This window comes from Colletotrichum truncatum (genome assembly GCF_014235925.2).
Source record: "Colletotrichum truncatum strain CMES1059 chromosome Unknown Contig_0008, whole genome shotgun sequence".
NCBI classification, from domain to species: Eukaryota; Fungi; Ascomycota; class Sordariomycetes; order Glomerellales; family Glomerellaceae; genus Colletotrichum; species Colletotrichum truncatum.
Window position 1 is genome coordinate 1,182,885 of NW_027222405.1, and position 24,858 is coordinate 1,207,742.

General features: G+C 49.4%; 7 protein-coding genes across 7 annotated transcripts; 2 read left to right on the forward strand and 5 right to left on the reverse strand.

Annotated features, from left to right (window-relative positions):
* Nucleotides 1-1,353: 1,353 nt before the first annotated feature.
* On the forward strand, nucleotides 1,354-3,700 carry CTRU02_211816 (glucose-repressible alcohol dehydrogenase transcriptional effector; the record flags this gene model as incomplete). The annotated part of the gene is made up of 2 exons (XM_036725466.1): nucleotides 1,354-2,437; nucleotides 2,484-3,700. 2 exons carry the CDS (start codon nucleotides 1,354-1,356, stop codon nucleotides 3,698-3,700), a joined length of 2,301 nt encoding a protein of 766 aa, XP_036582671.1.
* Nucleotides 3,701-5,302: 1,602 nt separating this feature from the next.
* Nucleotides 5,303-6,455, forward strand: CTRU02_211817 (3-beta hydroxysteroid dehydrogenase/isomerase; the record flags this gene model as incomplete). The annotated part of the gene is made up of 2 exons (XM_036725467.1): nucleotides 5,303-5,764; nucleotides 5,847-6,455. 2 exons carry the CDS (start codon nucleotides 5,303-5,305, stop codon nucleotides 6,453-6,455), a joined length of 1,071 nt encoding a protein of 356 aa, XP_036582672.1.
* A 102-nt stretch (nucleotides 6,456-6,557) lies between these two features.
* CTRU02_211818 (ankyrin repeat-containing protein) lies at nucleotides 6,558-11,123 on the reverse strand (the record flags this gene model as incomplete). Its single annotated transcript, XM_070205721.1, has 4 exons — nucleotides 6,558-7,558; nucleotides 7,598-9,618; nucleotides 9,684-9,927; nucleotides 10,142-11,123. 4 exons carry the CDS (start codon nucleotides 11,121-11,123, stop codon nucleotides 6,558-6,560), a joined length of 4,248 nt encoding a protein of 1,415 aa, XP_070060534.1.
* Nucleotides 11,124-11,730: 607 nt separating this feature from the next.
* Nucleotides 11,731-12,615, reverse strand: CTRU02_211819 (uncharacterized protein; the record flags this gene model as incomplete). The annotated part of the gene is made up of 1 exon (XM_036725469.1): nucleotides 11,731-12,615. One exon carries the CDS (start codon nucleotides 12,613-12,615, stop codon nucleotides 11,731-11,733), a length of 885 nt encoding a protein of 294 aa, XP_036582674.1.
* Nucleotides 12,616-13,716: 1,101 nt separating this feature from the next.
* CTRU02_211820 (argininosuccinate lyase) lies at nucleotides 13,717-15,180 on the reverse strand (the record flags this gene model as incomplete). Its single annotated transcript, XM_036725470.1, has 1 exon — nucleotides 13,717-15,180. The coding sequence occupies one exon, from the start codon at nucleotides 15,178-15,180 to the stop codon at nucleotides 13,717-13,719; it is 1,464 nt and encodes a 487-aa protein (XP_036582675.1).
* Nucleotides 15,181-15,857: 677 nt separating this feature from the next.
* Nucleotides 15,858-17,581, reverse strand: CTRU02_211821 (major facilitator superfamily transporter; the record flags this gene model as incomplete). The annotated part of the gene is made up of 4 exons (XM_070205722.1): nucleotides 15,858-16,206; nucleotides 16,258-16,462; nucleotides 16,518-17,174; nucleotides 17,212-17,581. The coding sequence occupies 4 exons, from the start codon at nucleotides 17,579-17,581 to the stop codon at nucleotides 15,858-15,860; spliced, it is 1,581 nt and encodes a 526-aa protein (XP_070060535.1).
* A 3,372-nt stretch (nucleotides 17,582-20,953) lies between these two features.
* Nucleotides 20,954-22,459, reverse strand: CTRU02_211822 (uncharacterized protein; the record flags this gene model as incomplete). Its single annotated transcript, XM_036725472.1, has 5 exons — nucleotides 20,954-21,461; nucleotides 21,518-21,792; nucleotides 21,895-22,067; nucleotides 22,165-22,201; nucleotides 22,262-22,459. 5 exons carry the CDS (start codon nucleotides 22,457-22,459, stop codon nucleotides 20,954-20,956), a joined length of 1,191 nt encoding a protein of 396 aa, XP_036582677.1.
* Nucleotides 22,460-24,858: the final 2,399 nt, after the last annotated feature.

Genomic DNA, 24,858 nt, shown 5'->3' on the forward strand with positions numbered 1-24,858 from the left:
AGAGAGCAACAACCTGGGGGCGTCGTCAAGACTAAGTTTCCTCACACCGTGGCTCATAGCGAAACGAAAAGATAACAGTGGTTTAGGTCAACTAACAGCTAAAGAACCTATCTTGATTTGAGCTCAATTGAAATAACCCACTGTGACTCTTTCCAATCGTCTCTAGCAATCCACCATGATAATCGCCACCATCAGCCCACATTTGAAGCCATCATCATCGGATTGAAGCCAATTGGTAGGTGAGTACCCATCAACTTACTATCCACCGCACAAAGTGGTGTGCAACGCAATTAACTCAACACTTATCCTCCTCTTCACCGTCTCCATTCGTCTCCATTTCGTTTCTTATTCTCAACACCAAAAGTCATACCACTGATACTGTGTTTGATCACACTGTAACACACTGTACCTTTTTTGTCACGAGCAAGGTCACGTTCATCTGTGGGCCCCCACTAAGGGTCCGTGCACTCTCTGGCGACACGTGACCGCGCTAAGAGCTCGCAACCTCGCGGGCCTTGTGTCCTGTGTCGCTCTATCGTCAAGATCGAGTCAATCCAATCCCGCCCACCACAGCTCAATCTTTGGATCATCTGCCTCTCTGTCCGCATATTTCAGTCTCAGTATTCATTGGCTGCTTCAGAGATATCGCACAAAAATCAAACGCCCTACGCCCACTCGCTCTGGTATGTCATCGACCCCTTCCCCGCCCAAGGCCCAATGTCCCAAAGCGAGGCCACCAGGGGGGCCTGCGAGAGAGCAGAGCCCCCAGCCTTTGTCTGTCGCAAACAGGCACGAGGCACAAGCCCCCCAACCCCTATATCGTCTCCATTCAGGTCTTGTCTGAGACTTCACCTTCTCATAGCTGTCCAGGCTGACCAATTTTTGTTATCCTTCAGACCCTTCCGCCGTATTCAGCGCGTCGATTGCCGATATTAACCAACTTTGCCCCAACGTATGCCGTCCCATTGAGGATCCCCAATCCAGCTAGACCCCCAGAGATCCCCTCCTAACGCGGTTACATCATCAGGGAGACGAGGAAAGGAAAAAATCAACTGCACACGTTCACCTCGATCCCTGAGTCACACGAGACCCGACGTCGACCTCTAAACACCATTGACGCGGTTCATGGGCGCCTGAGGATAGCACAGCTTCTGCGCTGTCGGGATACTCCACTGTCTAAACTCGACACCTGATGCAGCTGGACCCGGCCATCGATTCCCATGCGCAAACGCGAGCTACCCTGGCTGTCCCTCATTTCCAACCTCACATAAGTTGCTGCTGCGCTCCCGGCGTCTGCTTCCAACTCGCCGCCTTTTGATTGATACGCGATTTTCCACCACGAATGTCAGGTAGATGGCCGATGGTACTCGCTATCTGGACCACCCTGTCGGAGATTTCTACCTCAACTCTCTCATATCGAAAGAAACCACCGCCAACGACGCCGCCCTACTGAACCTCCTCAGCCGCTTCGTTCCGAAAGACCCTTCTCCAAACCCTTCTTCCAACCCGAACCCACGGGCCAATCTGCTAGGGATGTTCTCCCAGAATCACCAGCAGGGCCACAACTCCCGCATCAATGGGGCTCCCGGCGGCCGGGGCATTCCCATGCTTTACAACTACCAACAACAACAGCAACAACACCACCAGACTCACCTTCAGCACCATCAGGCTGCCCAGGCGGAACATGCCGCTCACAATGGCAACGGCGGCGTCATGGGCCACCACGCGGCCTTCTCGTCCGGCGTCATAACAAATTCTAGCCCGTACAGCAACAACGCCCTCCAGAACGGCCAGGGGGGCGGCAACAGGGGAGGACAAGCGCAGCAAATTACCGAGCACTGGGCGGAGCAACTCCGACTGTTTGAGGAATCGAAGCAAGCCCACCGCGCCATGACCGAGCAGAACCAACCGCATTACTACGCCAGGCTAAAGGCCTCCGAGAATCGGGGCATCGCCGGGCCCCCACCCTCCTCAGGCAAAGCTGCAGGGGATGACGAGACGGAAGATAGAAGAAGGCCGTACAGCTTGGAAAAGATAAAGGAACGGCAGAACTGGCACAATATGGACCTCAGCGGCCAAGGACTTCGAAACCTCGCACCCGCCCTCTTCCGTTACCAATTCCTCCACGATCTCTTCATTGCTTCCAACAGGTTGCAGACCCTCCCTCCCGCCATCGGTCAGCTGCGCCAACTGAGGTATCTCAATGTCTCCTTCAACCAGATCAAATTCCTTCCTCCCGAGCTCGGCATGTGCACCTACCTCAACCAGCTGCTCCTTTTCGACAACCAAATCCAAACCCTCCCATTCGAGTTGGGCTCCCTACACCTGCTGGAGGTCCTGGGTATCGAGGGCAACCCCCTTGACTCCGATATGAAGCAGGAGATCATGGAGAAGGGCACCAAGAGCTTGATTAACCTCCTCAAAGAGCAAGCTCCAGGTAAGCTTCCATGCCACGTCCGTCTGTTCTTGACTAACTCTCCCAGTGCCACTTCCCCCGACCCCCCGAAAGCTTATCACCGTGCAGGAAGACGTAGCACCTACTTTGGAAAGAGTCAGGGTCTTCTCCTGGAACGTTCTGTGCGACAAGTACGCGACGCCGCAAACATATGGATACACGCCGACAGGTGCTTTGAACTGGGAATACAGGAAGGCCTGCATCATGGACGAGCTGCGCGAGAAGGACGCCGATCTGCTATGCTTGCAAGAAATTTCAACCGAGGCCTTCAAGGAGGAGTTCAGCCCCGATCTTGCACAGATGGACTACAAAGGCATCCATTGGCCCAAGACCCGAGCGAAGACGATGGCGGAGAAGGACGCACAAGGTGTCGACGGATGCGCAACGTTCTACAAGGCCAGCAAGTGGATTCTTCTGGACAAGCAGGTCATCGAGTTCGCTGCCATCGCCATCAACCGCCCGGATATGAAGAATCAGCACGACGTATTCAACCGCGTCATGCCAAAAGACAACATCGCCGTCGTCGCATTCCTCGAGAGCCGAGTCACAGGCTCGCGCATCATCCTCGTCAACGGACATTTGGCCTGGGAATCTGTCCTGGCTGATGTCAAGCTTATCCAGACGGGTATCCTAATGGAGCAGATTACGAAGCTGGCCGAGAAGTACGTTCGCTGGCCGGCACTTAAGGACAAAAAGCCAATCGTCTTCTCTGCTACTAGCAAGGACGGAGATGAACCGCCTCCGCCAGCCAAGGAGCCTGCGCCAAGCCAGGAGTACCGCAACAACACCGACATTCCTCTACTTGTGTGTGGTGATTTCAACTCAACAGAAGACAGCTCCGTCTACGAGCTCCTTTCGATGGGAAGAGTGCCCCCGAACCACCAAGAACTGTCGAGCTTCCAGTACGGTAGCTTCACACGGGATGGTATTGAGCATCCGTTTAGCCTGCGTGACGCCTACGCACACCTCAAGAACACCCCCGACGAAATGCCCTTCACCAACTACACTCCTGGCTTCTCTGACGTCATTGACTACCTCTGGTACTCGACCAACACGCTCGAGGTGGTTGACCTGCTCGGCCCGCCCGACGCCGAATACCTCAAGCGTGTGCCAGCGTTCCCCAACTACCACTTCCCGGCCGATCATATTCAGATCATGGCCGAATTCGTCATCAAGGCTAGAAAGGAAAAGAAGTCGCACCCGGAGCCGGATTTTGGATCAGGAAGCCAGGGGCAAGGCCGGTAGATAAGGGGTGTCTGACAACTTTCTCTCTCGGTCGTTTATGCGTTCAGGGGAATTCTTTTGCCGGAGTTTAGGATTGCGATGCTTGCGTTTTCGCGACTCGGAGGACTAGGCGGGGTGGAAGGTCTTTTTTAGGGGGAGGGAGGCGAAGTTCACACGAGATGATACAAAAAAAAACCAACGAAAAGAGGCACGGAAGGGGAAACTGGGTTCTTCGTCGTCGGAAATGCATCGTCGCGCGGGGATGGATCGGGGTGTGGGTGGATACGGCGGAGGAATGGGGGCTTTTGTAGATGGAAGGGTTTACATATTCCAACCAGCTGCGTTCTCTTGCGTTCACATATTGATCTTTTTTTATTCTTGTGATGTGACATTACATGACTTGGTACACGGACGTGACTATCTGACTAGCTACAACACGATGGGAGGTCGACATAGTTTGATGATGATGCTACGACGGTGATGCGTACTTCTTGGACAACCTTGTAACTCGTCTTCCCTGCCCATGTTTCGAAGTAGCCGACTTATAACCCTTTATTTTTACCAAACATCAAGCGCCCTAAGGCGCGAGGCATGGTGATCTCGGATCGTTCGGCCGATGATGCAATCCCAACTTCCATGTGGTCCGCGGCACAGCTTAACAAGCTTTTCCTGTCGGCATTGTCGACCACAAAGTCACAATTAGTAACCCACACCATGTCGGCCGGCCTTACTTGCATTTCCTACAAAAAGAGACACCCGCGGCCACGAAACGCCCCGGAAGGCTTTGTCCTGGATCTGATTAAGCGCTAGTCCAAGCTGTCGGAAGCACGCCACTGGGTGTCTGGTAGTAACATCTGTCATCAATATTCTACTGGTACTTTACCGGTTTCGCTAAACTCGCAATTTTTTGTTGCAATATTTGAAATATTCAACTCGTATCCTCACCAAGGATATTTTTGTGCCAACCATCATCAGGGGTCGTGAGAGGAGGTCCCATTGTTCGGAGATAATGGGCCACGAAAGCAGATCGCAAGGTTCTCGTATGCTTTACCCGCCCCTTAGGTACCGAGCCGACTAGTGCTGACATGTATAAGGTAGCTAGATAGGTTTTCATATGAGGTACTGAAGAGAGAGGCGGTCGTGGTGATAAGTCAAAGGCCCACCGAGAAAACTGGACGTCAGCCAAGGCGAGAACAAGTCTATGCAATAGGCCAGTCTACAGGGCATTTATCGGCCCCAAGTCGACCACTTTTGAAAGAGTAACGTGATTTTGGTAAGCAGTGTCCCCTATGCGCTCGTATGGCTGAAGTCGCACAAGCACAGCTTGGCCGTCTCAGTACGGGGCGTAATGTGGGAACGCGGCCAAGTGCTTATATCAGATTACGCTGACACGCAAGCTGCCAGTAGGAAGGGATCTCATCCCTGACGTTCCGAAGTATAGTGACGCCTGTTGACGGATGAATGGATTTAAAAACAACTGCACGCCCGTCAATAACATTATCTTGTTCTCCGTTTTGAGGGTTTGCCGGCTGAAAAGAAGTACAACGTTTTTGTAAACACAAGGTGCCTTGCTTCCTTTGACCTCAAGCACCGAGATCCCCAGGACTCGAAACAAAACCAAAAATGGCATCGGAAAGATACCTAGTGACAGGAGGCTGCGGCTTGATCGGCAGCCACATCGTCGAGAAGCTCCGACAAAAGTACCCCGATGCCAGGGTAGCAGTTTTCTCGCGCAATCCGACCACAAACCTCTTCCCAGGCGTATCCTACCACGCCGGCGATATAACCTCGACAGATGACGTGAAAAAGGCCATCCAGGAAACAAAGCCGACGGTGGTGTTCCACTGCGCGGGGATGATGACCGTCGGGCGGAAAAACATGACGGACGAGCTCGTGAGGGCCATCAACCTCGACGGGACACGGTACATGCTAGATGCCAGCAAGGCGGCCGGCGTCAAGGCTTTCGTGACGACGAGCAGTGCTAGCGTGGTGCAGAAGGAGATGTACAGGGATATTGAAGGAGGAGATGAGACGATGCCGCTCGCTGAGGAGGGCGATGATACGCTGATATATCCCAAGTCCAAGGTCTGTTGTGCCAATTTCATACTCCAGTCAAGATATGGAACGTAACATATGATGTGATACTAATAGCTATTTTTTTCTATAGGCCGCCTCAGATAAACTGACGCTGGAGTACAACGACCTCCAAGGAATGCGCACCTGCACCCTCCGCCCCGCCGCTGTCTACGGCGAACGGGACGCTGATCTCACGCCCAAAATGATCGGTACCATGCGTCTCGGCCGCACCAAGGTGCAAATAGGCGACAACTCGAACCGCTTCAGCACGACGTACGCGGGCAACGCGGCGGACGCGCACCTCGCTGCCGCTTCCAAGCTACTCGACGCACCCGATGGCGTGGCAGGGGAGGCCTTCTTCATCACCAACGGCCCGCCGATGAGATTCTGGGATTTCAGCAGGGCCATGTTCAGGGCTGCCGGAGACCAGACGAAGCCCGAGGAGATCAAGGTCGTGAGTCTCACTGTCGCGTTGGCATACGCCTGGGTCATGGAGTGGATCTTTTGGTTCAGGGGGGAGTTGCCGCCTATGAACAGGCAGATTGTACGGTTCTCGTGCATGAGCCGGTGGTATGTCATTGATAAGGCACAGGAGAGGCTCGGATGGAGGCCGGAGGTTGGGACTGAGGAGGGCATTCGACGCGCTGTGGAGTGGTTTTATGAGAATGAGAAGAAACAGGCGGCGAAGAAGACTGCGTGAGGTTTTTGTGAAGATGTATTGGTGTGTTGGGTAGATGTCTAAAAACGGTGTATAATGACTGATGTTACGTCTTTGCTTCGGTTTAACATGGATTCTTATACGTCAGCCTTCCATCCCTGATTCGGACCCGGATTCCCCACGATACTCGTCGCTTGATGAACGAGCTTGAAACTTATTGACGTAAGACTTGTTATAGTCAGTTTCGATATATTTCGCCTTTTTCTGCAGAATTGTCACCTTAGACATTGTGGCTTCTAAGAACAGCGACTGCCCTGTCCAACTTACTGCCTTGTAAATTGCCTTCCAGGAGGCTCCTCTCCTCTGATGATGACTAGAAGTCAGCCGAGGACCTGTTTCGTCCTCAATTTCTGAAGTTGAATCGTCACTTGGTTTGTCATGCCATGAGAGCCATTCCGGATCTCGTGCTAATGGATTCCCTTGCAGTGGAAATCTAGAGGCATAATCTTCATTCGCGTCAAGCTCTGTATTTAAATCAATCATTTTGGTTAAATTCCGATGTCTTCCGACACATTCATAAATGCAGAGCAGTTCGATCTTCGTATCCCGGGTTTGCAAGTGTTTCCGCCCAAGAAACTCGGTATAAATTTGCTCGACATCCTTCATAAGAGCAACCGCTCTTGTGATATCTTTCTTACTCCTGAGGCTTTTTATTGCAATGCCAATTGCGAGCTTCTTCATGTTATTCACTGTCTCACGGTTCTTTAGACCCAGGACGGTCTTTTGAGCCTCGATCAAGGTCTCACGAATCCTTATGGCTGAATCACTTGTCGAAGGTAATTTTGAAAGGTCAGCTGCCAGAAGCGATAGGGTTTTCAGAATGCCTGGATCGAGCCGTGGGAGGCAAGCGAATTGCCTTTTTAATATTAATTCTCTACTGTTAATGGTAGATGTATCCGGAGTTAAGGGATAACAAGACACCAGATTGTTTGAGAGCTTGAATGTCACTGGATCGTTTGGTCCATAATACTCCTCAGCCGTTTTCACAGCTCGTTTTCTCATCATGATAGCTTCATCTAATCGTCTGGTTTTGGTAAGAATATTAGCAACATTACCTAGTGAAGATAGGTAACCCAAAACATGGGCAAAGTTACCCGTGAACGCGGCACGGTTTTGTGTCTTGACAGGGGGCGTATGCTGTTGGAAGTGGCTTGTACGAATCTTGAGGACGTCGTTTTGCTGCTCTAGAGCTCTAGACCACCGATGAGCCGCGCTGTAGCTGTGACCCAGATTAACCTTGGTTTCGAGAGTTTGTGGATGAAGGTCTCCGAATGCTTGCCGCCAAGTCCTAACAAGTTCTTCTCTCTGCTGACATATCTCAAGCAGTTCATATCGACTGGCAGCCAATGAGCCCTTAGTTCCTAAGAGTCTGTCTTGTGCTAGCCAGGTGTCCGGATGCTGAGTGCCAAGAATCGAAAGCCTCCCATCATACACCTCCTGTCGTAGACGAAGAGCCTCGAGAAGTCGGCCGTACCAGTGGTAGCTGTCGGCCAGGGCATTCGTAGAAGCTAAAATGTCGAGCCGTTCTACTTCTGAAATATCACTCTGTGCCCCCGTTTGTGTGTAAACATCCTGCCGCATTTGAAGAGCCTGAAGCCTTTGATCCGTCCCGTGGAGATACTCTGCAACCTTTCGTCTGGTGCGGCGCAATCTTGGATCCCCAGCAGCTAAGTATTTTTCACGGAGGTGTAAAACCTCTTGCGCTTTCTTGAGGGCTTCTTTGCGTTGCCCTGTCGCCCACAAACTGTCTGCCAGGTTCATAGCCGCCGCACAACGCTCTCCGACGTTTGGTTGCGCTGCCTCTGCCAGTTTGTCGACAATGAATCGGCGGAGATTGCGTGCTTTCCAATGTTGGCCCAAATGGGTTTGACAGGCGGCCAGCTGCTCCATGACTTGTAAAGACGTCGAGTCTAGCACGCGGCCACTGCCAGAACGTTTCAAAACCAGCGGACAACCTTCGTTTAAAAGATTCACTGCGTCGTTGAAGTGACCTGTAGCTGAGTATGCTTTCGCGAACAAAAGGAGGATTTTTGCCCCAATTTGGCGGTTCTCTTCGCCTGGCTCCTGGACAAGGATCTCAATCCTACCGGTTATACACGCTTTGATGTGAGGAAGGAGGGACTTTTGTAGGTCAAACCCAGAAGGATCATCGATCCAAGATAGTGTAGCTTTGATTCCGGATAATGCTGTGGCAATGATTGAGGCCGCACGGAAAGCATGCTTCTTTTTCTCTTCAGAAGACATGGACTCTTTGCACATCGTATTAACAAGGTTGTGCATTGAATATTGCCGGCTGCCCCGAGAAGCAAGGTTGAGTAGACTGTAACGGCAAAGTGTTCCAAAGGCGGCTTTCAAGATAGGCGTATCCCAGCGAGAACTCTCATGATTTAAAAATGTTATAGCTCGCGATAAAGGAGAGTCGTTCTTCATGTTCTGCCAGGCCTCCTGAAACATATGCTCCGAAATCGCATCGTGATGTAAAAAGCTCAAAGTTCGAAGCAGTTCAACTGCCTCAACAGAACATATTTCCGGTAAACTCTGGATTCGGTAGAGAGACAGTGTAAAAGTCTTCCAAATCGGCTGACGGCGGCGTGACCATTGCTCAGGTTGATCATCGTAGGACAGCGGAGCCTTAGGCGACTCACTGAACTCTCTGCAATACTCTGCATACGTGCAATATTTGTTAAATATGTAGGAGCCGGCCTGAGCAATTGCTAAAGGGAGGCCACCTAGAACCTTCACTGCAAGGGTTCTAGCCGCATCGATTTCGCCAGCGTCCAAATCTGTTCCCGGCCTTTTGTACTTCATCAAGAGATTTACTGCTTCTTCGTTACTCATGACATCGATTTTGCAGAATGTGTGACCGCACATAGCATATCGTTCGTCTGTAGTTGTTATCAAGACAGTGCCAGGGCCACCTGTTGGGATGTACCTATCCATGTATAGGTTAGTGGAATCGGCATTGTCTACCATGAGTAGCCATGGATCCTTTTGACAAGCCAGCCAGGCTCTCGTTATTCTTATTTGTTCGTCCAATTCAATACCTTCCCAGTGATTCTGAACATGGCAAACGCGGGATATGTCCAAATAATTACGATCTGCGGTTGCGTCGTTGCTGGCGTCTATATAGAAAATCCCTCGAAATCTGCACCAGTCAGCACAAGACCAGACATGATGCTCATCTCTGACGCATGATTGGTTTCTGTATACCTTTTCTCGTTTTCAGTAATTGCGTGGAGACACATTTGACTTTTTCCAACACCGGAAAGACCATATATCACAACGGTTTGCGGGGTTCTTCTATCAACAGAATGCCACAGCTCGCTGTCTGGGAGAAGTTGCGATGGGGTATCGTTACGTTTTAAAAACCTTGCAGTTAACCCGGGTCGCTCGTTTTGGCACTCTGGCCATAGTTCATTTGATGTGTCAGGTCTCGTGAATGAGTCGGTGCTCTCTGAAGTTCCTGTATCTTGGCTCATCCGATGATGGAGCATTGCCCGTCGACCCAGCGGGGCTTCACGGTTATAATCTTCTATCTCGTCTCTATGCCGTTTTTTCCGCTGACCGTGCGATGACGACTGAAAAGCTTCTGAAAATAAAGGGTTATCCTGAATGGAACCAACGGTCTGAGAAGTATCTAACGCCAGATATTAGCAAAAACGACTTCTTCGTTGAAGACGATTCTTCCTTACCCTTTCTTGCGTAACTCAACCCATCTCCCAATTCTGGAAGGATTTCACGAAGTATCGCCTTGGCGTACGCGGCTGCCATGGCAGCGGCATATGGCTGCCACTCTTTATTCTTATGTTCGTCTCCATAGTCACACACCCCTCGAATGACACCAACAGGAATGCGGTTCATTGTACCTGCTGCTTCCATCTCGAGTCCGATGACGTTGTACTTATCTCTAAGTTCATTTCTTTGTCGAGCGTTCCTCATAAGCTTCTCACCAGAACCGATAGGGCCGTACCACACTCGGGTGCGCTTCGACGATGGTCGGGCTGGTCTCTGCACTTCTTCTTCCTTGCCTCGAGAATTGATATCAAAAAGCTTGTCTTTATGCTGTCCCGGATCCGTGAAGTTGCCCGTGGCATGTTCCTGGTGCTTCATCGCCTCATAATATGGCAAGAAAACTTCAGCGTCATTCGGAACATTCAATTTGATGCTGCCGATGGCGGACCTCACAACTGTCTCTGTATTGGCCAGTACGTGACCGAAACGTAAAGGCTGGAAGCCGTCTGCACCGGTCTCTTTTCCCAAGTCATATGCAACCAACCCAGCACTCTCACCATCGGGAAGGGCCACAAGTACATCTCCAAGTCGGATGTCCCGCGTTGGGGTCCGAGCAAAGTTCGGAAGACCAGCAGCGACGCCAACAAGTAGCCCAAACCAAAGATGGGGGAACGATTTTCTAACCTGGCTGGCAAGAGCTGCCGCCGACCCTGTACCGTATTCTTGACCGGCAGGCAGGGTCGCAACGACAACGTTGTGTCCGCAAATACACCCCGCATGAAAGACGTAGTCATCTCCGCGGGAGATTGGAAACCGCCCATGGTGCCTCTGGTCCAGCATATGCAGGGCCGCCTGAGCCTCGATTTCGAGAGGGGCAATCCATGCCACTGTGTAGAGGTTGCGGTCTAACTCAGCCATGGAGTGGTCCGCCTCGACCGTTGGCTATTCTGTTGCCTTCAAGATGGTCTTACGCCGTCGAAGGCTGCTGAATGACAAGTCAACCGCTTTGCCTGACGAAGCTTAGATCTTGACCCAGCCTGATTCTAGCACCTCCACATAAGCCTGCAGTTACATAATCGCGATATGCAGCCCTCACTGGGATACATATCATGTGACCTGTGACTTGTCTTTTTTTGCTGCTTGGCTTGAGACAATTTGCGGCACAGCTTGACCCCAAAAAAGAAAGCCTGTTGCGTGCTTAAGCCCACTGCACCCAAAGCCACTGCAAATAAGAGTCAAATGGCCAAAAATCAATATTTTAAAAGAGAAAAAGGTAAGAGATGGTAGTTTGCCATAACTTTGAGCTCTTGAATATGATTCGATAAGGAGCGTGGAGTAGATTAAAGACCATAGTCAAATCCAGGGTGCTGCGCACTCAGCAAGTACTACACTTTCTTCTTAGTCTTCAACCTTATATGAGACATCAAACAAAAAAAGTGAAAGTGGGCACATGTTCTGCTCTCTTGATACATAAGACATACAGGAACGATAGGAACAACGGCTTGCTGAGCTATTGTTCGCTGCTCTATAGACGAGCCAATGTCTCGAGGAAAGCTTTTGCTAGTTGCACACCACCACGCCAAATCTCGTTGTGCTGGCCGTCTAACTCCACAACGGCCGTCTTTTCCTCTAGCTCAGGCAATGTTCCCAGCGTGGTTTCGATGGCTTCCACCTGATCCCATGGCACGAGCCCATCATTCCTGCTGTGCGCTACTACAAACGCTTTCAAATTCAAAGCGGCATAATCCTTAGGGTCTACTTTGGCAGGACTTGCGTCTAGAAGCTGATCCTTCCTCATAGCATTCAACACGAGGTAGTCATAGTCAGGGTGGGTAATATGCAATTGTGGAAAGTCGTAGATTCCGCTGACACCCAACACAGCCGCCGGCTTTGGGAGCGACTCATCTTTGAGGGTTTCCAGAATCGTCAAGTATGAGATCTGTGCGCCAACGGAGTGGCCGCCGAGCACATACTTCCCATCAATAGGGTATCGTTTGCCTAGGTCCTTGATTGCAGCGACGGCGTCATTTAGATGATCAGGCCACCTCGCGTTCTGCAACTCATGTGGCGGCGTATTGTTGGGCTGGACGCCTGGAAGAGCCGAAAGGCGATAATTCAGCGATGCAATACCAGCGATACGATTCGAAAGAGTGTAAGAGCTGTTTGCCTCAAGAGAAGCGATGGCTGCTTCGATGGTTGTCGAATTCTGGGCGAAGTCACGGTAAAAGCCTCCGTGGAGGTAAACGATCCAGTATTTGTCGATTGCTGATCCGGAATCCGTGGAAGAGGGAATGTAAACGTCGTACGACTGAAGGATATTAGATCCGTACGAATAGCTCGTCGTCTTGGCTGAGGAAGCCATTGTAGTTCCAAGTAGAAACAGCGGAATGAAAGCAAGTAAGTAATGCATGGTGCTTTATACTTTCAGGCTCACAAACATGTTCCGAAGAAACGAAACGAGATATTGGTCTAGATATAGCATTCTCCTTATTGTATCTACTTGTCCCTGAATGGAGGGTTGCACTTACCTTGTAAGACTAGGCTTAAATCGTAGGATATGCCCGACAAGGGTCCATTGCTGTTCATTAAAAACCAATGAAACCTATCGCTACCTCAAAGAAACCTGCAGATGCCACTACTTTCTCTGTTCTTGGCTATTTTACTGAGCGGGTACTGATAATGCACAATGCGGGTATCGGAAAGACGGCTAATGCAGCTTGCGGATATGTTATCGTAGATCCGTCGCATATCAATAGATTATCGGAGACTAAGTCCCACATGGTGCTGATGCCGAGAATGATATCGTTTTCCCCGGGAAATATCTCCAGCGGCTTTGATAGATTTGGTGAAGAATATTTCGCCATCGACAAATCACTCACTTGGCTTAAGACATTCTGCCTCGAATCAGGGTGGGTCACTGATAGTCTCTATCATGGTGAAGTACCAGACACCATTCTTGGGTGCTGCCGAAGATAAAGATAAAGAAACGTGGTGACTAAGAAAGCGAGGTCTGTGAAACAAACCCAGTCTTCTCTTACTGGAAACAATCGACATCTGCGCAACTGTTGTCTGCCATAATATGGAGTACAGCTTTTGAACTTCCGTTCGAAGCCTCCTAGCCCTTTCCATGTTGGCCGCACCCATGAATGGCGATCTCCTGCCCAGATTCCCTATTGCTTTCTACTTCACCCATTCAACGTCCTTCAACAAATACCATCTGGCAACGGCGTCGTGCTTATTGGGCGTGTTTGTTTCGGGCTCTCCTTGTACTATAAACTAGATGACACCTGTTTCATAAGTCCGAACGCGCGAATCATGGTCGACCTTTGACCCAGGGACAGTAACATGGCCTTTTTAGTGGCTTTGGTAAACCAGGGATGTGCCACCCATGGTGATACGTCAGGCTTGGTTAAATGCTACGCTAATATCCACGTTGGGACAACAATGAATGGCGTGATATAGAAGTTAGCTCCAAGCTCATTATACGTAGAATGATATAGATGGCTATGTTCTACTCAAGCAAAACCTTGAAAGCTGCATCTAGTTCGCCAAGTGCCTCTTCAATATTGGAGCGACGTTGCTGAACCCAATTCTCTAAACCTTCCAGCGCATGTTTGGAGCTCTCTATCATACGTTCCATCTCTTTGGGCTGCGGACCACCCGATGTAGCTCGCCGCTTGATGATGGATGCTGGGTCAAGAGCCCCTCGAAACTCCTGCTCACTCATGAATTCATAGCCGTCACTATCCAGCCCTGCGTGTCTTAGTGCATTTGAGAATATTTTCGCAGCTTCAGTGTAAGGGAAGTTGCTTGGATATAAATCTTCAGCTTTGGCGTATCTCACAACCTCCGAAGCAAAATGGTGTCCGACGCGGAACGGAACGTTGTGCTCGCGCATCAGAACATCGGCTAGCTCCTGAGAAGCTGTCCAGTCCAAGTCCAGCTCTTTGAGAGCGCGATCACCGTCAATGACCAGAGCGTTGAGAATCCTATGCCAGTCACCCAACACCTGAGTCGCGCCGTTGATAACTGCCAAGTTGTCCGCAAGTCCTTTGGCGTCAAACATGCCGGGTGGAAGGTTATGGCCCTGAATGGCTCGACCGACTCCCAAAGTAACAACTCTCGATGCTTCAGCTCGGGTTCTGATAAGAAGACCTGGATTCCGCTTTTGCGGCATGGCACTAGAGACATAAGTGTTTTCTCCGCCCTCTTGAAGAAGGATCCAAGGCTTTGGTTGAGCGTATTGTACCATGACATCCTGAATGTAAGATCCCGCATGGAGAGCGATCTGTGAAGCGATGGAACCAATCTCCACAGGGAGCTCTGCCGCAGATATCTGAGCTGCGTCATAAGCGTTGTCGACGATGGCGGCAAAACCAAGAAACTTCGCCATACGCTGGCGGTTCAGTGGCCAGCTTGTTCCGTTGAGGACGGTGGTACCCATCGCGCATCTGTCAAGTCTGACGTAGAACTGCTGGAGGCGTTCTGCATCCCTATGGAGGCCGGCTATGTGCCCCAGTAGATAGTGGCCATAAGAATTAGGCTGCGCTGCGACACCGTTGGTGTAATTCGGCACAAGTGTTGAGCTATGGGTTTCTGCCAAATCAAGCAAACGGGCCGTGGTCGTGCAGAGTTGTGAAGCCAGCTTCAGAACGGCGTCGCGAAGGATGGCAGTCGATGCAGTTGTGAGCATATCTTGACTTGAACGTCCGGCGTGAAGAAGGGTTGCTTCGATTCCCGCAGCCTCAATGAGCAATGGCTCGAATGTAATGACGAGAGATGGGCGTGGTGCGTTTTCTTTTTTCCCGGACTCCAGTAGTTTGTTAAGGCCCCGAGCAATGCGACGAGCTACTTCAGGGTCCAGCAGACCTTCATCTGAGTTGATGACAGCGCTTGCCTTGTTCATCTCTCCAAGCCAAAAATACGAGTCCCTGCCCGGGACGGGCAGGTCTTCGGGGTGGACCGTGGTGCTCATGTGAAAACTCTGTTTGTCGCAAAATCGAATATGTAGAACATAAGACAGACAAGCCACTACTTTGTCATGGGTATCTGTTGCTTACAATAAAGATGAGGTGTTTTTAAATCAGAACGAGGTTACAACTAGGAAGGTAAATGGAAGAGATAAGCATAGCGGGGAAGCATCCGAGTGGGGCCAAAGCTACTGACGCATCATGTATCTGGGACTGTTGGTTCTCGGTGCCGATTCGGTGGCCAATGGGGCCACTTCGACTAAGATGAAGGCTACCTTGAGATATGACAGGCCTGACCGAAACAAAGTCATGGGACACTGCCGGACAAAGCAACAAATGATACGTATATATAGGTGTATATATATATGTTGTGGCTGCTGACCATTACCAGCCAATTTCAACAATGTTGCCGCCAAGTAAGCTGCTGAGATACTGTGTAGTTGAAGTTGGTAATGAAGAAGGATTGAGTTGCTTTGTCTACACAACACTCTCGGCTTACACGATTCGTGTTTCTGACCTGTGTTCTCTCAGCTAAGTACATAACTCGGTTCCTCAAATAAATGGGCGTGGCCATATTAAGTCAGGTATATATCATTATATTGTGCGTTACCGTTATCTATTGAACAATGCTAATTAAATCTTTTGTTGTCTCAAACAACAGTCGAACAGCTGCCTTAAGCTTTCATGAGTTGTTACCAGTGGCAACACCCCAGAAGTAGGCTGCCCAAGCACCAAGAATCAACAGAATCAAAGCGCCGAAGCAGACCTTGGAGATCAGTTTGTTACGTGCCCCATTCTCTTCATGGAAGGCCCTCTTTCTTTCATTCCACAATTCGCCATTCGCAATGCGCTTCTTCCTAGTCCACTGCAAGTTGCCCAAGTCAACGGACCACCAGGAGAGCAATATTAGCATTACGGAGACCAGCACAGATGCGGCAGCCAGGATGACGTAGACAATGACAACGTGATCGTAGCTGTCATTATCCGCATCCTGAATCGCACCGGTAACTACGCGAACAATGATGTTCATCCTGCATACCAGTTAGACGTGTTTTTACAGTATACTTAGTGAGGTGGCTTACGCGTTGTTCATAGCAATTTTAACGGCATAGGCAGAGCCAAACACAGACCCATGCCACATCGACGTACGGATGCTGTCAATGATGGTAGTAGGGCCAAGCGTAGATGAAATTGCATAAATTCCGAAAGCAGCAGCAGTTCCGGCCCTGTCCGGCGCCCAGTTGACCAGAGCCATGGCCAAGAAGACTCCCGTACCGCAAATAGCGACTACAAGTTGGTCAGTCCTATTTCTTCTTTCCGAGACAAAAGGTGATTTACTTACGCAACGTAACGCGGTTGCCCAAAATATCGATGAAAGCACCGATACAAGGCACCAGGAAGAAACCGGCGTACTGCAGAGTCGCAGAGTACCAACCCGCGGTGACAGAACTGATCTTGAATCTCTTCTCAGCCAGCTCTGTGGCATTCTGGGTGAAAACGACTGCAGTGCTCGTCTGAAACAGAGAAAATGCCATTACAGCCCAGAAAACCCAAGGCAATTCGAGGATCTTCTTGTGCTGGAACTTCTTGGACTTTTCAGTCAGTTTCTCGCCGGTGGCTGGGTCTCTGACATTGCCCAACTTCTTGTGAGCGACGGTGTTGAAACGGTAGAAAACCAGAGTCAGGATGTTGGTGAAGATGTTCATGAAGACAGAGATCCAGAAGACCCAGGCAAAATTGCCGGTATTCTTAGCGATGATGTTGGCCGAGGACTTGCCGACGAAACCTCCAATCTTCTTGATACCAAGTTCAAGACCGAGCGTCGAAGCGAATCCGTTGTTGGGAGAAAACCAAGAGCTGAATACCTTGTACTGCGCAACTTGGGTGGCGATGTCTCCGAGAGCGAGGATAACTCGGCCACCGATCATGAGCTTAAAAGAGCGAATCTGGGCAGCGGCAGCAACAAGAATGGAGCCGATCGAGTAAATGATGTTGCCTGTTGCTTTGTGAGCACGTTGGTTCTCATCGCGCTTGACTTTGTTGAGGCAACTCACCATACAACATAGCACCAGCTCCTCCGATCCTGTCCGTCACAATACCGCTCGTCAAAATAAGCAAAGTGACCATGAAATCCTCACTCGCTTCCAAAAGCGAGAACTGCTTGTTGTTGATGTCTAGCTCCTTCTTGAGCGTCGACTTGAGGGCTCCAGTGATGCCTGAACTCCATGATGAACCGAAGCTGATACACGAGATAAGGATGACGGCAATGAACTTCCAATACAACGGTGGGAGTGGCTTGTCGCTTTCGGAAGAAATCGAAGGCGACACCTCGGGGAGCTCGTTAACGGTGTCTTTGAGATGCTTCTCCCTGTGGGACTCGACGTCTGTATCGGTGTGGGTCTCCATTTTTTCCAAAGGTTCCAAACCCTCGGGAGCAGTCTGCTGCAACGGCTAAGGAGAAAATGAGACAACGGAATGACTTGAATGCAACCATCAAAGCTAGCATGTTTACTTCCTTTATCTATCCATCTTCGGACAGTGTCCGACAACCTGAAAAAAGGGTCGGGTTCGGGTCCGATCGGAGGGGCGAGAAAACGTAAAAAACACGCAAAAGCGGTCTCGAAAACGGAGATGTTGCGCAGAATTTTCTTGCCCATTCAAGGTTTTCCGTACGCTAGCGTGCCAAGCCTCACGATGTCCTCGGAGCAAGTAACATCTGATAAGATTAAAACGGTAACGAACGTGGACTATGAGTCAAGGATATCCTAGGGTCGAGCCAATCCCTTAGCTAGAAAGCGTTCGTGTAGTCCACAGTGGGGGGATTGCGAAGTGGAGTTCCGCGCGTGTCGAGAGTAGTTCGCAGCTTCGAGAACTGCTAGGTGTCGTCTTCTCGGTGACATTCTCGGCTAGAACGCCGCTGTCATAGTGTCTGGAAGAGCTTAAAATGAGGGCCTTGATCGGACTACGAGCCAACCTAGGCCTAAGTTGTTACAGCCGTGTGCCGATTAACTCAGCAGCAGGCCCAATTCACACAACTAGTGATGGGGAAAACTCTTCATCATCTGTACACATAATATCTTTAAAGAGCCGTCTGGCCTAGGCAAAACGGGCCTTCGTAGCGAATCGGCTATATGCTACGTCTTGAGGATGTCATCAACCCACTAACCACTGATAACTTGACAGGAGGCTTGCCAGTGGATGTGGAACACATTGCCGTTTCTCACCACCTGGCAAGACTCCACTGGGAATCTGATAAACTGACAGTACATCACGACTTCACGATAGCAGTCTTCACCATAGCAAATTGACCTTGTAAGTACCGCAATACAAAGTAAGTATCTGCTTTCGCGGTATGGCAACCATGTAACTTTAACGTGCGCGCCTACTTAGAATGATCTTTCAACAGCGTCGACTTGTATCTGTAAAATGAACGTTTTATCAGTTTCTCTTATTCTGACTTGGAAAGCCTCGTTCCCTGCTAAAACTGTTGTTGTAACTATTTGAACGATCATACCGCAATCCTGTTGGATATTGATCACGTTGATTGAACACTTATTGTCAACGAGAAATGACTACTTGTTCTTTCTTGATATCATCGAGCAATTGTTGCATTAGACTCAGTCACTTAGGTACACGCAAATCAGCCGCCGCCTTAAGGTTACGCTCTCCAAGTGGTCTCGAGTCATCAAAGATGATAAACACCTGCTGGTATCCCATTACGTGCAAGACTGATCAAGCAGCTACTTAACTTCTATCCGTACTGTGAGACCTTCTTGTCTTACAAACTCATATTTTATGGTTTCGAAGACAGCTGCTCTGAAGTGCCACAATGAGCAAGAAGTCTTTGGGGGAAGTGTGCTGGCTCTGCTTCAATCGTATAGCCAACTACGGCATCTGGCGTGAGCGGAATTTCTTAGACCTTCCACAGAGGCTCCGTTAATTTATTTTCGGCTATAAAATTCTCTTGAAAATGGAAATGATACATGTTTTGCCTGCGTCTGTCCTTGCCGAGGTTCTTTTTCCTCTCGCTCAGATTCTAGGCGAAATACTGATGGCGTTGGAAACGAATGATTAAACAGGCTGTTCTCAGTTTTTCTCCATCTAACTTATCAAAGCTGGTGTAAGTGAGTTTCTTCCCTGGCATTAAAGTGGCAACGAAACTTAAGGCGGCCTAGACGTGCTTGGCAGGGGATGTCCCTCTCAGTAACCGGAATACGGAACGGGAGTACTGGATTGCTGACAGGCTATCTCAATCGGACTACTTTATTTGACTTGACGGAGTCGCCAAGGATGAAAATTGTTTCTAAAACAGCTGAGATGGAGATGCCTCTGGTGTTTCTTCATATGTTTTCATCAAGGAAGACGAACCATTAATGTTTCGATTTCCGATTCCCTATCACCCTTCTTATTATTAGTTTTGCAACAGCCATCATATTTATCTCCAAAGAGTTCCTTGCTGTCATGTATTGCTTAGGGCTCGCGGTGACTTGGGAATTTCAGGACTGAAGGTTTTGAGGGTTTACCATCGCAGCGAAAAAGAATTACAGATATACCATGATTATTCACAATGGGAGAAAGCCACAACAGTACCTTGTGTCCCAAAACTCTTCCAACTTGCATTCTTGGCTCCCGGAATTGCTGGTTACTTTCATCTTCTCTTCCCCGTGGCGCATGCTCTTGCGGATCCCCAGAATCTTGTCAGTGCGGTCGGTGGGGGCAGTGACAGATAGAATCTCCGCCATATGTGTCTCAGGGGCAGTATGACAAAATCCTGATTTTGACTCTTTGTTAACGGCCCCGTAGTTTGATATCCGAGAATCAATGTCGTCAAAGTTTGAGGTGAGACAGTGGATGTTGAAGCGTCTCTGCAGCGGGATGCTGCCGCAAGTTTCAAGCTTAAAGATGCGGGGACTCGCCATCGACGTTGTGATTGTGGCTGATCTGGGCAGGGTAACAGTCGAGGCTGAGTCTGACTTTATTGAGACATGTCAACGGCGTTGGCTTGAGATAGTCGGGAAAGAGATAGGTGAATAGTGGACATTACAACAGAAATCGACAAGCTATAAAAGCTAAAAGGCAGTAAGAAGGCGGCAATTGAGTAGTACTGTCTTGTGAGGATCATTCAAGAGTGTCAAGGTCGAGGAGGTCAACGAACCCCATGCCGTCGGAAGGGAAGAACCATAGACGGCGAGAGTGACGACGATGACGGTCTGGGATGGACAAAGTTCCGGAAGGCGGCGGATGAGAGGAGGCTGAATAGATTAAGTGTCGCCCATCTTCAGTATACTAGTATGTTTCGAGATCTTTCTGGTCGCTCAGATGGAAGCCGTGAGGGTAGTTCTGGCACGTAAAAATCGCATCTTTCCTCTTAATCTTATCAGGCTCACTTCTCCAGCTAGGGGCTATCCTAGCAGCTGAACTGAAGATGCAGCCTTCTCTGGATGCGTGCCCGAAAGTAAGCATCACTCCAGGTACAATTTGTAGCTTGGTGCTGATGTAGTGAAATTAGCTAAATGTCCTCATACGTTTTTCGGCATATCCGTTACCAATCGAACACATAATTGCCCAATGGCTTCAAAATTTGGGAACAAATATGACCCAAGGCGGCAGATGAACTTTTGCAAATATTCTCCTTTGTGCAAACCGCTCGTCACAAAACAAAAGGATCGAATTCAAAATTCCAGGTATCTATACATTAAAACGATGTAACAACATGTTCCGCCAGGTTTTGTAGTTTCATAACTGCATCGAAAACCATTGGCAACAGCCAATCAAGCCTTAAGAAGTCTGTTGAACAATATCTGTCCGTACGAAGATCTTATCTGTTGATGCGGCATCCCGAGTGACATGACCCTCCGAGCCGCCATGAAAATATCCCGAGTGTTTCCGCTCACTCTTTTTTCTTCCAGGATGCTGACTTCCCTTATCTTCCATCTTGTTCATCTCGAAATTTTCATCCGAGTCACTCATAGCTATGAACCCTTCTGGATCGCGCGAAGGATGTCTTGCAGCTGAAATCAAGGTTCGAGGACCCGTTACCCCAGACCTGCCTCCATTGTAATACTTCGAGTTCGGGTCGGTGCGGCCGGCGCTCGATCGTAGGGTGCTGATAAATCGACCGAAAATTCGGTCAAAGACGGGGCGGAGAACGGGAGAGGATGAAACCATCAATGCGACGCCGATTTCAGCTGATGCCCATATCATGGCGGTAGGGGAAGTGAAGGAGAAGTCGAGGAAGTCGACAGCGAAGATGGAGGCAAGGCGGAGGGAGCCAAATACAATAGTCCTGGGAGTAAACGTTTAGGAAGATCCAAGACAAGAGATTGTGGGATGGTAACATACAGAATTCCGGCGCCGAATATGCTCATCAGTGCAACTCTGTGTGCTTTGGAAATTTGCAGCTTCAACACCATGGGGATGGGCAATGCAAAAATAATGACATCAACAATGAGGTCAACTACACCAACAGCTGCAAAAGCTGTGACTTGGTCTCCGCAAACACCGCCAGGGATTGTGGGATCCCACTGCATTGCAATCGGCCTACAGATGAGCAAACCTATGAGGATTGTCATGAGCATCCATGCGGTAGACAGCCCCATTGTGGCCCAAGCTGCGATCTGTTGATAGGACGTATCAGTTAGCAACTTATCAACCAGAGCCTTTGATCCTCGACATGTTTTGAAACAGGAACCAATGGCCTTAGTAGAGATTTGAATTACCTTGAATGGCTTGACAAAGAAGATACGCTGAAGCATCCAGCAAATGCTAATCTTGAGTGAACCGAGAGAAAGGGCATACACGACTTGGCTGGCGTAGCCAAACTTCATAAGCTTCTCAATATGCCAGGGTTGAAGCAGGACAACATGGTGACCGGCTCCGCCAAGAAATTGCACTGCGAAAGAAAGTCAATCGTGAAGTCTTCAGATTTGATGGCGTCGCTAACACGCCGGGGCAGAAATCATGTATTAAGTATCGGAAGCAAAACTTACTCATAAATTGAATAACCACAAATGCATAAAAAAGGATCTAAAGGTTCGAGAAATTAGTTACCGTACACAGCTGGTTCGTCACTGCCAATGCGCCTACCAGTGAAACCATGTACAGGTAATCATCGACTCCGAAGGGCACTCGGCGCATGTGTCGCGAGTATAGACGCAATCCCGTCCACATTGATACCAACACGACTAGAATGATGTTGGTATAAACGACCTGCACGGCTTCGGCAGTTGGTGCAATCGGGACGATAACCGTAGTGATCGGCTGCAGGTCTGCGGCGTCAGCCATTTTGGCTTCCAATCTGCCGGTCCTGTCAAATGGAATCGTCTCCTTTGCTGATGAGAAGACGCCCAACAGATGAAAAGTAAGGGAGAACCAGTCCCCTGGGACACATGGGCAGACGCATAGGGTTGGGTTCTACTTGTTCTTTTCGAGTTTTCCTCTCTGACAGTCGTTCGATATTGAGTAACCAATCAACCTCGGCGAAAATGGATGGTAGCGGATTCGGTTTTGCATCAAGTTCTCCTTTCCATGGTTTCCAGGCACGTGGATGCCAGCCAAACTATTCCCCTGGGTATATGCAAGTCAAAGTCCTCGATTACATGGACTGTAAGTAACCGATGCATGCGACCCTGGCCGGGACCATCGAGCTTTGGGAATGTCTACCCGTTACGGGTAGGCACACCTTGGCCACCTGATTCGCGCGTCGGAAGACACGTTGGGGGCTACCGTAGCTAAAGAAGATATGTAAAATAAGCTACCAACATCCAATACTAGGTAAGTAACGATAAACACGAATTATCTACTTTCTCTGATAGGCTTGTTGCATGTCTCTTGCCACCGGGTACACACCCGGAATAGCCGTATGATACATATCTCGACCGTTCCTTACCATCTCGGGTAGTATATGCGCCGTATTCCATACCCTAGGTATGAGAATCCGATAGGTAAGTCTGTAATTCATAAGCGTAGTGGTAAAGCAGGGATTATGACATTGCAGCGCGACCTAATCTATTCAGAGGATACGGATACTGCGCGGGATCACACCCCGAGAGTTCAGGGCCGGACTGCCAAGTGTGTTGATGGGCACATCTTGTTTGAAAGTGGCGTAATCTGGTTTGGTAAAACCTTCTCAGCTGGGACAGCCAGGTTTCGACCCCATCTCTATTCCTTAAATCGCATCAACACCCATAATTCTTCATGGCATCTCGGTAAGAAAATGAAAACTGTACAACAAGGGCCTCAAAGCAAGGGACTTCAAGCATTAGCGCAGAAGTAAAGTCGAACGATTTTCTTCAATAAAAATCCAGCAGTATCCTCGGTTGCTAACTACTCGGCACGGAATTACGGTATCAGGGTGGAACTTAACAAGGGGTGAGTCTTAGGTTGAACATGGCACAATCCTTGAGTGGGACGGTTGGACAGTGGATACCCGGAGGTTTGGATTGAAAATGCTTTCATTACCGATTCTGTGACCAAAGGTTCCTACTGCAATACCACAACAGCCGCCCATGTAAAGAACGAGATCGAGAGGAGTCATATCACTGTAAGTTTATCTCAGCTTTTAACATAGAGGTAAAAACCCCAACGTCAAAGCGTTTACCCAAAATGGCGATCCAGCTAGAGATAGCATTGCAACGTAAGGTAAAAATGCGCGCTACTCCATATTGCCCCATAGAACTTCCACAAGTCGTTGTTGTAAGCGGGTCCTCGTTGGATCTAGCATGAGTCGTGGCTCATTTTTCCCAAATAAACCCCACATACCGAGTCGATTAGCCCAGACTGTCGTCTATTTTGGACCCGTACGCTTCGATCCTTTGGGGTAATGAGAGTATGTTGTCCCACCGGCCTGAGCCCGGAACTAGGCCTGGATGCCCCTCTTCAAGGGCTAAAAGCCCAGGATATGAATTCCACGGAGCGCCAACGGCGTCTATTACTTTCTGACCAACGATAACCTGTAAACGCATTCCGCATTGTCCGAAGCCATATTTTGCTCTCACGAATATTCCTACAGAAGTCCAAAATACGTAAGCTGTCTGCAAGATGCTAGACCATTCTGAGCTACGTGCCCTGGTTGCTTCAAAGTAATTTGTATGCCGTGACTCTCAGCAGTGTAGGACTCTATGCGAAGTAAAGCTGCGACTTCTAAGACTACTACTACCATTACTACCAGGTAAGGCAAGAGTATATAGTTAGGAGATAAGGGGTTATTAAGGTAGGGGTTTAGTTTTTACTATAGTAGTAGGGGGGGTTAGGGGGTTAGGGGAGGGTTAGGATAGGGTTAGGATAGTTCTAGGGGTAGGGTTAACGTCCATTTAATCCTGGTTAGGGAGTCTTACCAACAGTCGACACATCCCCGTGCAGTAACTGGCCCTCGTCAGACCAGAAGCCACAAGCGGGCTTAGCCAATATGATACATCGTAGAAAACGCTGACGAGGACTTACACAGCCCATGAGCAGAAAGATGGAGCCGCTTTTCAATAGATCCTTTCTCCATCCTCCATGAGAGAATTCAAGGGGCCAACAACACCCCAGCTCGGTCATCTCTCCTGAATCGTCTTTGAGATCCCACAGAAGGTACCCACAGTTGACATGCTTGATTGCCAAATGCGACATCACGTCTATTCGGCTAAACCGTTCGAGGTTATTGACCCCAAGAAGTTCATGCCACGAGATGTACCTATTCA